General features: G+C 42.5%; 1 protein-coding gene across 1 annotated transcript in view; it reads right to left on the minus strand.

Annotated features, from left to right (window-relative positions):
- RHCG (Rh family C glycoprotein) overlaps positions 1 to 10,766 on the minus strand; it is a 217,559-nt gene extending 206,793 nt beyond the window's left edge. Inside the window, exon 1 of the mRNA XM_075345938.1 lies at positions 10,565 to 10,766. Coding sequence (XP_075202053.1) covers positions 10,565 to 10,751 — 187 coding nt within the window. The 5' untranslated portion in view covers positions 10,752 to 10,766. The remainder of the gene's footprint in view (positions 1 to 10,564) is intronic.
- Between the last annotated feature and the right edge of the window lie 2,563 nt (positions 10,767 to 13,329).

Consider the following 13,329-nt stretch of genomic DNA (forward strand, 5'->3'; position numbering starts at 1 on the left):
GTGTGGAGGGGTAACCATCAGGGTATGGCAGCCTGGTCTCCAGAGGCATTTATACCTTTTAAGACCCTGTTAGGGTTGAGTCCCTGTGGTCATGGCTATCATATTTTGCATACCTACACAATAAATTGTCTGCTCCAAGCCAGAAAGAGCGGCTGTAGGAACTCCAGGAAGCAGTCTACCAAAACTCAGGGTGGAGGGACAGGAGTCATGGCTCCACAACTCACAAACCTCTTTAAAAAGAATTAGTGGAACACATTATGAATTCTGTATACCACTGGTAATGCCAAACAATAAGCCAGCGGATTGCTTATGGCAGAGATCCTGAATGAAACGAGGTCCCAACTTAAAAGAAGGTACTTTCAACTTAATGTTATTTGTGGATAACCACGCACACACCACACACACACAGACCAGGCATATGTCCACTGTCAGCCACACGCTTATATCTCGAGACCATGCTACACAAGTTCCACTGGACATCACTCCAAGTAAATGACAAAACAGACCCTGCCTGGTTCTCTTCCAGCACCTCGGAGGAGTGACCCTTACGCAATGTACAAAACTGAGGGTGTTTCCCATAAACACAGAAGAAAGGTGATATCCCAGAGGACTCATGATGGTGGCTGTTAATAGCAAATTCTGCAGGAGGAAGGAACGCTGATCGCTTCCCTGTTTGTCAGACACAAAACTGCGTAAATATTGTTCTAGATTTTGATTCATGTGCTCCATCTGGCCATTGGACTGCGGATGGTAAGCCGACAAGTGAGACAATTTAATTCCCGACAAACAGCCGAATGCTTTCCAAAAGTTTGTAATGAACTTAGTACCACTATCAGATACAATGTCAGACGGGACTCCATGGGGTCTGACAATCTCATATATAAAATTCTGGACTAATGTCTTGGCATTCGGCAGAGATGGTAAGACAAGAAAGTGGGTCATTTTAGAAAACCTGTCAACCACCATTAAAATAACCATGTTGCAAGCAGAGGGGGGTAGATCTGTAATGAAATCCATAGATATAGCCCTACAGGGTTTGCTAGGTACACCTAAAAGTAGCAAACACCCAGACCCAAGAGTGCGATGGTTTGGATTGTGCACAAACGGTACATGCAGACACATAAGCGACCGCATCCTTTTGGATGTTGGGCCACCAAAAGCGACACAATAGGAGATCAAATATACCCTTCACCCCAGGGTGACCAGTCAGGACTGAATCGTGATGCTCCCCAAAACCTTACAGGAAAGTTCAGGGGAACAAATGACTTGTTTTCTGGAACCCCAAATGATGCCTCATCCTGAGCCTCAGCAATCTTAGACTCCACATCAGTACTGAGTGTTGACATAACCACCCCTTTCTGTAGGATGGACACAGGTTGTCTCCAAGGAAAACACCTGGACAAGGCATACGCCTTAGTGTTCTTTTGATAGAGGGCAGTAGGTGACGAAAAAATTTTACCTGTTAAAAAACAAAAAACACCGAGCTTGTCGCGGAGAAAGGTTCTTAGCAGTCTCGAGATACAACAGAATTTTGTGGTCAGTGATAACAGTAACTGGGTGGGTGGTCCCTTCCAGGAAGTGTCGCCTTTCCTGAAATGCCAACTTGGTGATGCCATAATTATGTTCAGTGGGCAACAACTAAAGAAGGCACATTGACAAAGCTCACCCAGTGACTGACCCTGTGACAACACAGCCTCCACCCCCACCTCAGATGCATCCACATTCACAGTGAAAGGAAGAGACACACCGGGCTTTATAAGTACAGGAGCTAACATGAAACACTTTTTTAAACTCTCAAAAGCACGTAAAGTACTTACAGACCAGTCAGAGACGTATGTCCCTTTCTTCGTCCTATGGGTCAGAAGTCTGTATATGGCAGATAAATTCCTGATGAATTTTCTGTAATAATTTGGGAACCTTAGAACCGTTGTAGCGCTTTAAGGTTTTCAGGGCGATCCCAATTTAAAATGGCCTGCACCTTGGAGGGATTCTGAACCCAGACACAGAAATTATGTACCCCAAGAAAGGCAACTCCTGAACCGCGAATACAGATTTTTCCGTTTTGGCATAAAGCTTGTTTACCCTATGTAATTGTAACACTTGTTTAATGTGTTCCTCCTATGACCTAAGATCTTGAAATTAAATAAGGGCTACTTTGCACACACAGATAAATCTTTGGCAGATCTGTGGTTGCAGTGAAATTGTGGACATATTATTCCATTTGTACACAGCCACAAACCTGGCACTGATTGTCCACAATTTCACTGCAACCACAGATCTGCCGCAGATTTATCTCTGTGTGCAAAGTACCCCTAAGGATGTAATTCAGATAAATGACAACAAACCTACCCAACAGGTGAGAAAAAGTATAAAAAATAAAGTGTTGGAATACAAGAGGCGCGTTGGTTAGACCAAAAGGCATTACCAGATTTTCATAGTGACCCTCTGGTGTATTGAATGCCGTTTTACACTCACCCCCTTCACAGACTGTGATAAAGTTAGAGGCCCCTCTGAGGTCGACCTTAGAGAACCACTTAGCACCGGAAATCTCGTTAAAAAGATCTGGAATAAGAGGCATGGGCTATGGATCACGAACCATAACCTGGTTCAGTTCAGTTCCTGGAAATCCAAACACGGTTATGATCCAACATCTTTCTTTTTGACAAGAAACCCCCAGCCCCAACCAGGGAGTATGAAGATCTTAGGTGACCATTGGCTATTCTCTCAGTGAAATATTCCTTGAGAGTAAGTCTCTCTGGCCCGGACAAATTGTAAAGTCTGCATTTGGGCAACGTGAGCCCTGGCTTCAGTTAAATAGCATATTCGTATGGTCTGTGTGGCGGTAACTACTTACAACTCTTTTCTGAGAACATGTCCTTGAACGCAGACAAAGACTCAGGAATACTGGGGGTAACTGCAGAAATACAAGCCCCCAGACAGGGAGTCTTAAGGGTACTTTACATGCTGCGACATCGCTAGTGATCTCATTAGCAATGTGAAATTCTAGATCGCAAGTGCGATCTGTTGAGATCGCACATAGGTCATTTTATGCATGTGCGATCTCAAAAGATCGCACTTGCGATCTAGAATTTCACATCGCTAACGAGATCGCTAGCGATGTCGCAGCATGTAAAGTACCCTTTACAGTATGAGCTCCAATGAACAATATCCTAAGTCTTCCAGTCCACTACAGGGTTGTGTAAGATGAACGGGAACCCCAACAACACAAGTAGTGCAGGTAGGTCCTTGAGCACCTGACAGGTGACCCGCTCACCATGGAGCACCCCAATGCAGAGTTCCAAATTGTGGATGCACTCCTTGAAGAACTCTGGGATAGAGGAGGCAAGTCAATGGCCACAATTTGTATAAGATTGGGTAACACATTCACCCTTAACCCAGAGGAGCGGGCAAAGTGCTCATCAATTATATTCGCCCCTGTACCACTATTCTGAAAGACCGTAATGTTGACCCAATCTTTACCTTGGCAGGTAAAAACCACTGTGTGGCCATCATGGAGTTGATAGGCCCAGGCAGGAATCCCCCAATCTCCCTGAGCCTAGCATCTGCGTGTCAAGTGTCCAGTGCTGGAATTCAGGGCAGTAGTCCTCTGCCAGTCAATCCCAGTTTCAGTGACTGGATCTCAGCCTCGGCCACCACCACCTTGATAGGGTTGTCATAAATGAGGCCGAGCGCAGAAAAAAAAATGCCCACAGGGGAATCGGAAGGCAAAGAAAAGGCCCACGATTGTGGGTCACCACTTAGCAAGGAAACTACAATTCCCACCCACTCAATCCCGGAAGAGAGGGGACACAGTCAGAAGTACAGCTTACAGGCCTCACGGAAGGAGACAAACCAACTGTGATCCCCAGCAGACTGCTCCAGAAAAGGCATTTGGGTTCTGGAGCACTGACCACCATCCCGGTCTGCACTGTAGGAGTAGACAGGTTGTGTAGCTGAACCGTCCCCTCAGCTCCGCTACCTGGAGTGTCAAAGCCTGCTTTGCAAGGCCAGTGACGGGATCAATGGGGCCTAATAGAAATGGCCGATAATAATGTCATGAGGACGGGATGACGGGACAGGGACACCTAGGTTGGCTCTCAGACTAGGGACCCTGCGGTGTCCCTTATCTCAGAGGTATGCTTTATGGTAGCAAGTTCTGGGCCGCCAATGTGACCCTAACTCCTCTCCAAGCCCTGGTGTAACACCCCTCCCCAGGGGTAGGCAGGGACTGTAGTCACAAACCCCAGAACTAAACACGGACAGGGGAGAAACCAAAACTCATACACTGCAAACAAACACAAAGGAGCGACAATACGTGCACAGAGGATAATAACGTAAAAGGGAGAAAGTAAACTAACAACCGCAAAACTTCCAAACCGCACAGATTAGCACACCAAAGATCACCAACAGATTGGATCACCACAATAAGACCAGAATCGCTGCACAAGCTGGAGCTATTATCGGCACTGAGCACCAGGATCCAGTACCTTATATAGGAAGAAGACTGCTGTGATTGGTAATTAGCAACCTGAGATCCTAACAGAGTTCCCCAGATCAACAGGAATTTAACTTCTGCAGGACTGAGGAATAGTGGACATGATACAGCCGACACCCTGCACTGGCTGAATAACTAGGAGACATCAGGTTGCCTGTCAGACTCTACAGTGGGAACAGAGCCTGACACTGCCGTGACACCTAATGAGTTTGCAACCGAACATTGCATGACAGTAGAACTGGCTAATGGCTTTATTAGGCATAGTTGATGGCAGTCGAGTCCATTTAAGGTGTCAAATGGCCTCTTTGGTGGCGGGGTAGGAGTCAGGTGGAAGTTGCAGACAAGTTAAAGTGAAGTCATTTTAACTAATAGAGGATGTAAACCTCATGGTAATGAACAGCTCAGCATTTGGTGGTCAGCCTGAAGAATATCAAAATGATAACAATGGTTAAGCACAGGAGTGAGGATAATAGGGTCATTGGTGCCACAAAAGTTTACAGGCTCTGCTTGAATGGCAAGCTATTGCGTGCTGCCCCCTTTATGGCTGTCTGGCCTGGAGCATTATGTCAGACAGCTGAGGATATCACGATGCTGGCTGTCATCAATACGTTAAAAGCTGAGAGTATTATAAGCTTGTAAGAATTCAGTTTGGGGTATTGTGTTGAAGGGCAGATTGGGGTAGACTGGGCTAAAACTTGGTATGATGGATGTTGGGATTTAAATAAACACTGATAGTTAGCTACTAGCTAGCCTTCAGCCTCACTGTACATGTTAGGTGGACCCATGACCATGAGGACATTTTTGTGGCTAGAATAGTGTAGGCGTGACACATTTTCCTGCCTTGGTTTTATTGAATTTAATAGAACATTGCAGTTCAGCTTTGTGCACTCCCCTCTGTCAAACTCCTCATTAGCTGCTGTCACTATTGAGGGGTTAAATTGGGACAAACAGTGTTTCACTGGTCTGCGCAGGTACAACAGGAGGTGGGATCTTCATAAGCTCCTGCAGCTGATCCGCAGTATACACAAACAGTACCGGGTCACAGCCAAATGCCCAATCAATGATAAATACATACATTACTTAGTGTTAAGGAGTTAAAACCACTGACTGGTGAAAAATACTAATTATCTTATGACATTGACACAAGGGTCAGGACAAGAGACAAATTGTGATGGCCAGACAACTTGGTCAGAGCAGCTTTAAAACAGCAGGTTTGTTTCCTATATATCCTACCTAGTACCTATTAAAATGGTCTAAGGAAGGACCGCAAGTGAATGAGTGACAGGCTAATGATCCCCTTACTAGGCTTTTCGATGAGTGTAAGGAGCAAAGGCTAGCCCATTTGGCCTAGTACCACAGAATATGTTGCACACATTGCTGAAAAAGCTGCTGGCTACACCTCATCAAGGAAATAGTATTTGCTAATGTCATGAGCAGGTTAATGTGCCCTGCTATCATGTAAAAAGTAGTTCAGGAGTACCTGACCAAGAGTTGAACATTTTGCACTGGTTGCATAAATCTTCAGAATTCAACATTGCCAAGCATCTGTGGGATGAGTTGGAAGAATAAGTCTTATCCACAGAGGTCAGAAATGGCACTTTAAAAGTTCCTGCTGATACGGGAACATGTTGGTGCAAGATATTATAGAACTTCATGTTGAGTCCATACCCCAAGTGGTCAGCACTGTTTTGATGACGCTTGCTAGACCTACGTAACAGGTTGCAAGAAAAAAAAAACTGCATGTGAAGGACGGAATTTTATTTCACCCTAGGCAAGAATGTCCTCTATCTTACCACCTAAAACCTCGTTTTTAAATACACTTATAGATGTGAGAAACTTTCAATAGAAATCTTTACTTGTCTCTTAACAGGGATTACCCTTTCGTCCAATAAGTGGACAGGTCGCTGGATTTTTGAGAAAACATATCTATCCCCTATTGAGACACTCAAATCTCCTCTTTTATCCTACAAACAAAGTGCAAACTTGAGGGACAAACTAGTTAAATCTGATCTGGGAACCAAGAAAAGATTAACACAGTGTACTCTGAGCACTCCCAAACTGGATAATTGCGGGGTGTGCATACTGTAGAAATATAATTAGAGGTTATATGTTTTCACATCCCCAAATGGGTAAACAGTATCGGATTAAAGATAGGTGCAGGTGTACCTCTAGTTTTGTAGTGTATGTCATCACTTGTCTCTACTTCCAATTGGTGGCTCTAGCGTTTAATCCCGCTTCCTCTCTGAAGAGGAATTTGCATGTCTATTATCTCCCCATCTGTACTGCTTCCAAGTGGGGTTCCTTGGTGTTGGACTTTGCATCCTCCAAGCTACATCCTCCAAGGCCTCTTGAATTAGTCATCTGAGACACTTGGTCTGTCACGGTTCTCTCTCTGGTATAGGAGTTTGGTGACAGGTTTTGGGACTGAGTCTCACCTGTGAGACTCTGCTATTTAAGGCCTCTTTCACACGTCTGTGAAAAACACACACGTTTTTCCACAGGCGTGTTAAAGGTTTGTATGGTCCTCCGTGTTCATTTGGCACATGAGTGTTCTCCTTGTGCTATTCATGAAAACACAAAAAGAACAAGAACTTTATGCTTACCTGTCCCTGGCGCTGCTCTCCGTGGTGCTAATGCCTTCCGCTCTGCGGTCTCTTGCCCTGCTGACTCTCTGCTGCTGTTACTTCCGAGTCTGCGGTGCAGTGAATATTCATGAGCATAATTAGCCGGCCTAGAAGCAACAGACAGCATAGACAGAGACAGCAGCACTGGAGAATGTGAGTATAGAAAATAATTTTATTTCACAGGCACGTGTTTTCTCTGGTACGTGTCACACGGCGGACATCAGTGTGCGGGCCATGTGACATCCGTGCTACCAGAGAAAAACGGACATGTCTACATGTGGAGTACACAGACATATGTATGCTCCACACTGTCCCTGTGAAAACACGCACGTGTGCGCAAACCCATTGATTTAAATCAGTCTACATTTGTCCGTGTCTATGATATGTGAGAAAACGTAACACTTCACATACCAGAAACACAGACGTGTGAAGGAGGCCTAAACGTATTTTCCTTTTCTTTTGCAGTTGTAGGGTTAATTGCAGTATTCCTTGACAGCAAGCAGGCCAATTACCATCCCAGGTGTTTCTGGTTCAGGACCACTCCCAGTCCCTTTATATACCCTCTGCTACCAGCAGAGGGTGCTGGTTATTCTTGATTCATTTGGATTCTGGTCTTGGAAGAAGAAGGAGCTGCTGTTACCCTCTCTTGGAGTTTCTGGTGTGGCTGCAGTCTTGGTGCTGACTGCAGCAGACTGTTGTGGTGTTTTCCCCCTGTCTGTCTTGCTTTCTCAGTGTGTTGTTTCAGTGCAGCAGTGAGGCTAGCTTACGTCACCTGCCCACTCCCGAGCCAGGCTCAGGGCTTCAGGTTCCGGCTCAGCAACAGGTGGGAAACCTGTATAGGGACTGGTTAGGAGTACAGGGTACAGCAGCAGGTAAGTGAAAAGGTGCCCATCTTCCCTCTGACTAGCGTTAGGGACCACCGTTGTTAAAATGTCCTCAATGTACCCCTTGTTTTGTTGTGGTGTTTTCCCTGTTTAAGTTGTGTGTGTTTGGCGTCGTGCCGGACTCTCCCCTAGTGTGTGCATGACAAGGTTACAGGGCATTTTTTTCTAAAATTTTCTATATTTTCTTTGGAAGCCTGCAGCATTTCAAAGTCAAGTATACATGGTTGCAGTAATACAGGAGCTGTCGGCGTTAGGTTGTCTGGGGCCCGAGAAGCAATAATCTCCTGTCAGGTTTCCTTTAAGGTTAACTTTTAAAGTAAGGGGACAACTCATTTAATAGAGAAAACTTGCTAAGACTGGTATATATCCAGAAAAGCTGCAGAATTAGACGACCTACTCCTCCCTTTACTGAGGAATGACAGGTTAGCCCTTTCTTGAAAGAAAGCAAACATTAAATCACAAGCCTTTTACAAAGCTATCGGTGGTTGTCAACAGACGGGAATCTATGTCTGCGTGCTCGCTCACGAATGAATGAAGTAGCACCAGCTACAGGTGTGGAGAAACAGTCGCCGCTTCACAAGGTACAAATGCTGTTTAGTCAGTATTGAAGATCTGCCATTTAGCTGCAGAGAAAGTTTTCAACAAATGTTTTTTTTCTAACATTAAATTTTTTTTCACTTTTAATAATTATTATAGTATGTGCAGTCTGATATACACTATTTCACAGTTGGATTTAGAGACTTTCTTTTCCATATATATATTATACCTTCTTTATGTGATATATTAAGGTAATAATGAGCACTATGTATTCAAAGCACACGGGCTCAGCAAAAGGGAATTTGTGTAAAGGGCAAGTTATTGATTCCAGTTTCTTATACAGAAGGCTGGAGCGATGATATATGTATACTCACCTACCTCATTATATATGTATACCCATCTACCTCATTATATATGTATAGCCATCTACCTCATTATATATGTATACCCATCTACCTCATTATATATGTATAGCCATCTACCTTATTATAAATGTATGCCCACCTACCTTATTATAAATGTACATCCACCTACCTCATTATCTATGTATACCCACTTACCTCATTAAATATGTATAACCATCTACCTCATTATATATGTAAATCTACTTATACCTATGAGTTGAGCCCAAAATTGAGCTCTGTTAAACGTGTACGTCTGGCACTATTAATTATTATTATTATTATTAATATTATTATTATTATTATTATTATTATTAATCATTTGGGTTTTTTTTACTGTTAATGCTTTTAAATATGAATTGAATTATTTTTGTATATGCTCTCACTGCTATATCTACCAATTAATAATGATAAAACTCAGTAAACAATTATAAAAAAATAAAATATTTGCATAACTTGACTCTTATGGGCTCCACTGCAATAGTGCCCCCAAGTATCAGGGGTCTATAATGGTATTAGTCTTCTCAAATGAGCCAAAGCGAAGGGACATTAGACTCCATTCCCCAGCTGTGATTGCATCCCTTGCACCCATTATAGTTCTACCATTGCTCTGAAGCACAATAATTGAGTAACTACGAGTTTAATATGGCAAACCTAGATCACACTGACCAAATAGGAAAAATTTATAAAAATGAGCGACTGTTTTGTATAGAAATCATACATAACGAAAGGTAATTAATGATACAAAATGTAAAGTATTGAGTCAATGGCTGATTGTGCCCTGTCTGGTGCCTCTAATAATCTATTCACATAAGGAATAAGAGAAAGTTTCACCACTAAATATAAAAAATCCACTGAATAGATGGAATTTTTTTCATGCTTTAGAAAAATTCTTTCAATAACTATAGAAGTAGTATGTATAATAAAGTATCTTATGCTACTATATTTGGGAAAAAGCGTACATAATCAAAAAAATCTAATATATAAAAATCTAATATTTTTTGCAATAGATTAGGTATACTCTTTTATGTTAAGTATTCACTTTGGGTAACAAAATATTAAAAATGCTACTCCTCAATATTTAATGCCTAAAAAATTTAATATGAATTTAAAACACAATCTGCATAATGAAGAAGGGAACTTAACTTAAGCATGAACTGACTGCAAGCATTATAGACAATGGGCCAAACAAGGGTCCTAGACCCTAAGCTAAGTACAGCAGTACCCCAAAACTAATGCAAGTGATAATAAAGCTCTAATACACAGTGATAATAATGGATTAAAAGGAGTAGTCTATGACATGTATTGTCTTCTCTCTTTTACCCCTATACGGTATATAGTGAGAAAACAAATAAACAGTTGAATTTATTGTGATCCATTCCTGAAAATCACCAATGTGAGAGCTTTTTCATTGCAATGGAGGCTTAAGTATAAATCCATACATTCAAATTTTCAGGCTCAAGTGTTTTACAGACAATAAAATCTAAATGTATGGATTTTCCTCTGGTTTTGCACATTGACTAGCCTTGTATCCAACACAATATGTGGAAAACTATTTATACAACCAACTCTTCCACATCAATAAGCAGCCTCCAAATGACCTATGACATGGATCGTACTTACTTGGATACCTGTAGTAGAAATCATTTTCAATATCACTGGTGATATTTTTCAATTTTTTCTCCTCATTCCAATGGGGATCAGCTAGAATGTCATAACGGACAAAAACTCCAAACAGGACTATCATAGCAATCTCCCAGAGGAAGCAGATTACGGGCAGTTTCCATCTCATAATGGTGTTCGTTATCATTTTGGATGCCTGGTGTAATGTAGTAGGCGAAGCTTGGTTATGATGTATATTCAGCTGTAATAAAGCTCAAATAGAGACTCAGAGGTATTCAGCGATTTATATAGGGGAATTTAGGGGTGTGAAAAGTGAGTTACCACGACATAGCTCTCCTGAGATACAGGTGGAGCTACGGTGATTTGTGTGGCAGCTCTCATAGAACTCTTATTTGTCAGCTTCTTTATTGAATAAAAGCTGCTTCAGGCAGGACACAAGTGAAAGGCTGAAGTAAGTTACTTATTGCCTTGTTAAACTGTCGATTTACTGCTGTGAAACAAATAATCTACAATGTATCCTGAATAAAAGTCATAAATACATCACAGTTACTTGTGATCTTACTTGACTAAGGTCACTAAATATTAATTGCGGAAAAACGTTCTAGAGTCAAATATAAAGTGGTGGTTCACTACTTATTTTTCCAAGCCACATGGATTTGATGTTGAGAAACAAGGCTTCTCTCAAATACCTTGTGTTGCCAATAGTGCCTGTGAGCAGCACTATTGCGGTCCGCTCATCCCCTTCTCGTGACCCCCCTGGGCTCCGTCACTTTAGCTTCCAGTTGACTTGACATCACCGCGGCCGGCTCCAGGCTTCCATGAGTGACTGAGCTGTGGGTAATGTTTCATCGCTCGTCACAGCCCAACATCACAGCCCAGCATCGCTCCTGCTGTGGAGCTCTGCAGTGAAGGAGAGAGCAGGGAGATGCTGCACTGTGATGCTGAGCTGTGACGAGTGGTGAAATGTCGCCCACAGCCCAGTCACTCAGGAAGACTGGGGCTGGCCGCGGTGATGTCAGGTCAACTGGAAGTTGACGTGACATCATCGGATATCAGAGATCACGGATCCCGGGGAAGCATGAGAAGGGGATGAGCAGATTGCAATAGCGTCGCTCACAGGCACTATTGTCAACACAAGGTATTTGACAGAAGCCTTGTTTCTCAACATTATATCAATGTGACTTAGAAAAATAAGTAGTGAACCACCTCTTTAATTTTTTCAGTTTGGGACTACATTGTGACAAATGTTATGCAGCCAAAGATCACATGTACTGCTGCTACATCGCGGCATGCTACTGGTCAATGGGGTTGCATTGCAATAACTAGGGTATTGCAACAGCAACAAGCAAGTAACAATTAAATTCAACTGGTTACAACTTTTTGCGACATGCTTGTTGTAGTCATGGTATTCACCTGCCTTACGGTGCAGCGTAGTCATGCTACAGAGCAATCTTTAGTCATAAGACCTGTCTTGTGGCAAATGTTATCATATATTCCCAACCTTAGAATAAATATGCAACAAAAGCTAAACTCCAGTCTGGACACACAGGCTAATTTAAGATCCAAAGGCCTTCAATGGCAACATTTAGAAAAAAATAAATAAAAATATTTCTGATTTTTCTAATTCATTCTTATTGCCACAGGTGTATAAAACAAGTCTCTAGCCATGCAATCTTCCACTAAAAGTGGAAGAAAGGCTCATTGTGAAGAGATTACTGAGTTAGATTACGGTGCTCTAAATTAAGAAAGCCACCATTGTAATGTCAATTAGTGGAATTTCTAAAATCAACTGTGAGTGGAGTTAATGAAAATTAGAAGTATTTAGGAATCAGAACCACACAGTCGCGAGATGGCAGTCCATAGGAAGATGCGGATTAGGGTCTCTGAGTGCTGAGAGGCATACAAGTGTTTGTGTGGGTTTCCTCCACGACAGTCTGATAGGGAATTTAGATTGTGAGCCCCAATGGGGACTGTGATGATAACATTTGTAAAGCGCAGTGGAATAATAGCGCTATATAACTGAGTAAAATAAATAAATAAAATAAATACACATTACCAACACTCTGCTCACTCAATAATTGCACTGTCCATACCTTTTCAAGAATTAACATCAGCATAAAAACTGTGTGCTGGGAGCTTCATGACACTGGTTTTTACGCTGAGTAGTTACATGAAAGGCTTACATCACCAAGCACAATGTCAATGACAAATAAAGTGTTAAAGCCATTGGACACTGGAGTAGTTACAAAGAGCTCTGTTGTCATGCTTGGTATGGGGGGAGCACCAAACAAATGGTGAAATGAGGGGGCAAGATGGAGACCCTGTCACTAGGGAAGGGTAAGATGGAGACCACTATTGAAAACCTACCGCTGGCTCCCCTGGCATTCCTAGATAGGTTCCGCACCTATGCACCAATCAGGATACCTAGGCCATAGTTGACCCTAAAGTGAGCTCTAGGTAGTGACTGGGTGAGATGTTTGTACTAAGTCCTAAAGAACACACAAGGCAGATAAACAAGGGAATGCAAAACAGACACGTATCTCCAAGATGACTTTGGGAGAAAGACAGCAACACACACAACAGTGTGTTTCCATGGGAGATTACAAGCCGACTGCTTGCAATCTAGAAAGTTTACAGGCAACTGAATCACTCGCAACAAATCAAGGTAGAATGTAGGAAAATATGGACACAAGGAGAGGAGATTAGGACTTGCGATTGAACTGCCAAGATATCAGCAGGGTCCAAAAAGGAGAGAATTAACCTTA

This window comes from Anomaloglossus baeobatrachus, chromosome 4, assembly GCF_048569485.1.
Source record: "Anomaloglossus baeobatrachus isolate aAnoBae1 chromosome 4, aAnoBae1.hap1, whole genome shotgun sequence".
NCBI lineage: Eukaryota > Metazoa > Chordata > Amphibia > Anura > Aromobatidae > Anomaloglossus > Anomaloglossus baeobatrachus.